Source organism: Pocillopora damicornis, chromosome 1, assembly GCF_964200805.1.
Source record: "Pocillopora damicornis chromosome 1, jaPocDami1.2, whole genome shotgun sequence".
NCBI classification, from domain to species: Eukaryota; Metazoa; Cnidaria; class Anthozoa; order Scleractinia; family Pocilloporidae; genus Pocillopora; species Pocillopora damicornis.
The window spans coordinates 1,051,480-1,054,799 of record NC_142670.1 but is presented as its reverse complement, the minus strand read 5'-3'; the positions used below and the strand labels follow the sequence as shown (position 1 = coordinate 1,054,799).

Genomic DNA, 3,320 nt, shown 5'->3' with positions numbered 1-3,320 from the left:
CGGTGCTAAAATTAGCATATATGTCAAGTTTTACACGGAATATAGGCAGTGTTGTGGTTTTAACAATAATTTTTTGCTGGGCATGGAGAGAATTTTGTAAAGAATGAATGAAAAATTACGATGGAAGTGGAAACGTGGAAGCTTGAGCATCAACTTAGATAGCGATTTGCAGCATCTTAGGGGCTCAACTTTCTGTTTAGCGTGGACTTGTTCGCCGTTCTGAGGCGAATCCCCACAAATTCGCTCAAGGTTTCTCCTGACGTTCCTTGTTTAGGATGAGGAAAATGGCTGGTTTTCGATTACCGGCGTCTCCACCGCCGCCAGATCTCTCGAATTTAACCGAGGAGGAAAAGGAAATTATCCAGTCCGTATTGGAACGACAAAAACAAATGGAAGAGGAGACAAATCAGTTGCAACTGTAAGCTAAATTCGCACTACTAAAATTTATACATAACGCCATGTTGGCGATAGCTGATGCTGCTTTTCTCGGCGTGTTTAATTTTATTCCTTTGAAGAAATGATATCTTTTCCGAAGAGTAATCGTTTGAACTTCGTTTGGTCACTATATTATATTGAGCTTGCATAGTTCGCTATTTTTTCACGCTTGGTTGGAAATTAAACAAGTGTTTATGCTTTGGCATGTTTCTGCTGTAGATCTCTACAGAAGGAGGTGGAAAGTTATCAACATCGCGTCGAAAGAAAGAGTGGTCAAGCACAAGCGGATTCTGCTCTAAAGGAGGACAATGTTTGCGAAATTTGCCACAAAACAAAATTTACTGATGGTGCCGGAAAAGAGTGCAAGTATTGTAAACTCAAAGTCTGTGCGCGGTGCGGAGTTCAAGTTACTATTCCTGGAACAAAACAGGTGAATTTATGAAATTTTTTAAGCGATTTCAACGTAGGGAAATGTGTAAAAGATACTATTGTTATCATAGGCGTCATTCACATTTTCTCTCTATTTTTAAATAATTTTAAACGACTGTAGGATCTTTTTGATGAGTAGTGGATAACCTTTGTGGTTCTCGATTTCGCTTAGATTGAAATAACTGAATATTTTTTTCTACTTTTTTTCCCCACCTTCATATCGGATTCTTCGACAATTTCTTGCATCGATGCCCACTCAGACTTCGGTAAGTCAAAGTATAACTTTAATCTTCCAATTTTACACTTTAACATTTTATTTCAAGGCTCGAGATCTTCCAAAACATTTGCTGAAGGGTTTTGCAGAGCTGATAGTAAACACAGTGTTGACAGCTAAAGGCTTCCTTGCTCATGTATTTTTAAAAACTTCCACTTTGTAGATTTACTTTTAAAATAATTTCTTATTCACTGAAGCTTGAACAATTTTATCGGTAAGCTTCATCGATCATTTGCCCACGGTGGCTTAAACTTTAAAATGGTAATCTGCAATTACAACTCCGTAGTGAAAATTTCCTGCGGATTATTTTTAAGGGGTACAGACTGTTGTGTCGGGAACATTCCTCGGAGTATTACATTTCACATACTATTTTATGTTCCAATTCTGCTTGGCGGATTACTTTTTATGAATATGGAAGTTTCTAGGCATTTTAGCAAATCCCCATGGACGCTAACATTATAGGGTACTTCAAAAGTTTACTTTTTTATATCGGAATGAGTAGAAAATGGCTTAATTTATAGTGAAATGTTCGAACAGTACTTTTTTCCAATATGCTTGTCACCAGTTGTGATGTACAGGTGAATATTATAGACCCACCCAACATTTTTTTTGGCAAACATTTTGCTTATGAAATGACATGTCTAAAATTTAACCACTCCAAATACTTCTACATTATTTTTTTAAAAACAATGTTTTCTTTTTTTTTTTAAAGTGTACATGTATTCACAGTGGAAATTCTCTGTTTGGAATAATTACTAGATCAAAACATTCCGGCCTCATAAAGCATTGTATTTAAAGAACCTGCCTTGAGTAAATAATGCTAAATTTACTGATTTATATTTGTCTTGTGTCAAGATCTGGTTGAAATAACTGCTCAGCCCCTCTGCATTCTGTATTGGAAAATTTTCAAATGTACACTTTTCAAACTTGGAAAAAAATTATCTTGTTTACTCTCTATTATTAAATTGTGATCAATATTCATAATACTCAGCATAAGATTTTTCCTTTATTTTTGTTTTTAGCCAGATTTTTAAAACCTGTCTGAATGAAAAGCCCTTTAAGCTGTGATCTAACTTGTGCATTTTGCAAGTTTAAAGAATACTTTTTGTTTTTGCGAAGAATAAAGTGTATTTTGACAGATTGTAGCTTCACATTGATTATACAGAAGTACATTGGAAACCAAATATCTGGTCTTATTATTTGTCACCCAAACCACAGGGTAATTTCCTTTTTTCATCCTCTCTCTTGCCATTACAATAACAAAAATTTAAACTTTTATGAAGCTGTATGAATTACGCAATATTTGTTCTTATTCCAAATTACTTTGCTTTTTCATCTTACCTCTTACAATCATGTGTTTAGCACTTGAAATTATTATTCGCATTACACCTACCAGTTGGTGTGGTTATGCGTCTGTGTTGCTGACGTAGAACAAAGCCATATATAAAATGCATTTAAGAGGGATTGATAAGATCTAAAGTTCACGGCAAAGGTTATTTCAGTGAAGCTAGACACAACTGCTTCTTTTGTGGTTAGAATTTAGCTCTGACACTTGATTCAAAGAGTGAACAAGGTTATCTCCTTATGCAAAAAAAACTTGCCAAATTTTGGTGTTCTAGATTTGCAACTGTTATAAGACTGATAAATGATAGCAATTACGTCTTGGAGTCTATTAAAAATTCAAACTAACCCAAACATTAATTAAAAAGTGAAGAATTTCTTTCTCGAAATTTGATGAGGCACAAAAATTATTTGCGCCTTTTTCTAGAAAAATCTCTTTATTATGACTTTTATTGCTGAGTTGCATTTCCAACGACATGGTTTATAAGCATGGAGGAGTTTTAGAATTATTACTGTTTGCTGGTCGATTAAGCGATTGCTATGTCAGTAGTATTCTGTTAACTTGCTTTTGCCCCAAGGCAGTTTCTTCATCTGACCAAATGCTTTCAGCATTAATTTATCTGATGGTGGGTTTTGATTAACTTTCAACTTCAAAGAACTTCTATTTGAAGTTTTTCATGATAATTCAAGATTATGCTTTAAACAGTAACATACTAAAATTTGAAATATTATTTTTTCTTTGTTTGGTAACCTTTTGATAAAATTTTTCTCATTTTACATTCCCAAAGCCAATAGTATGATCTCTATAGGGGTTATTTTTGACTGTTTATGAATGAAAAAA

At 34.0% G+C, this 3,320-nt stretch overlaps 1 protein-coding gene across 1 annotated transcript; it reads left to right on the top strand.

The window, feature by feature from the left end:
* LOC149051220 (regulating synaptic membrane exocytosis protein 2-like) lies at positions 1 to 2,124 on the top strand. Its single transcript, XM_089207425.1, has 3 exons — positions 1 to 418; positions 655 to 865; positions 1,125 to 2,124. Exons 1-3 carry the CDS (start codon positions 276 to 278, stop codon positions 1,299 to 1,301), a joined length of 531 nt encoding a protein of 176 aa, XP_089063551.1. The 5' UTR covers positions 1 to 275; the 3' UTR covers positions 1,302 to 2,124.
* The last annotated feature ends 1,196 nt before the right edge of the window (positions 2,125 to 3,320 follow it).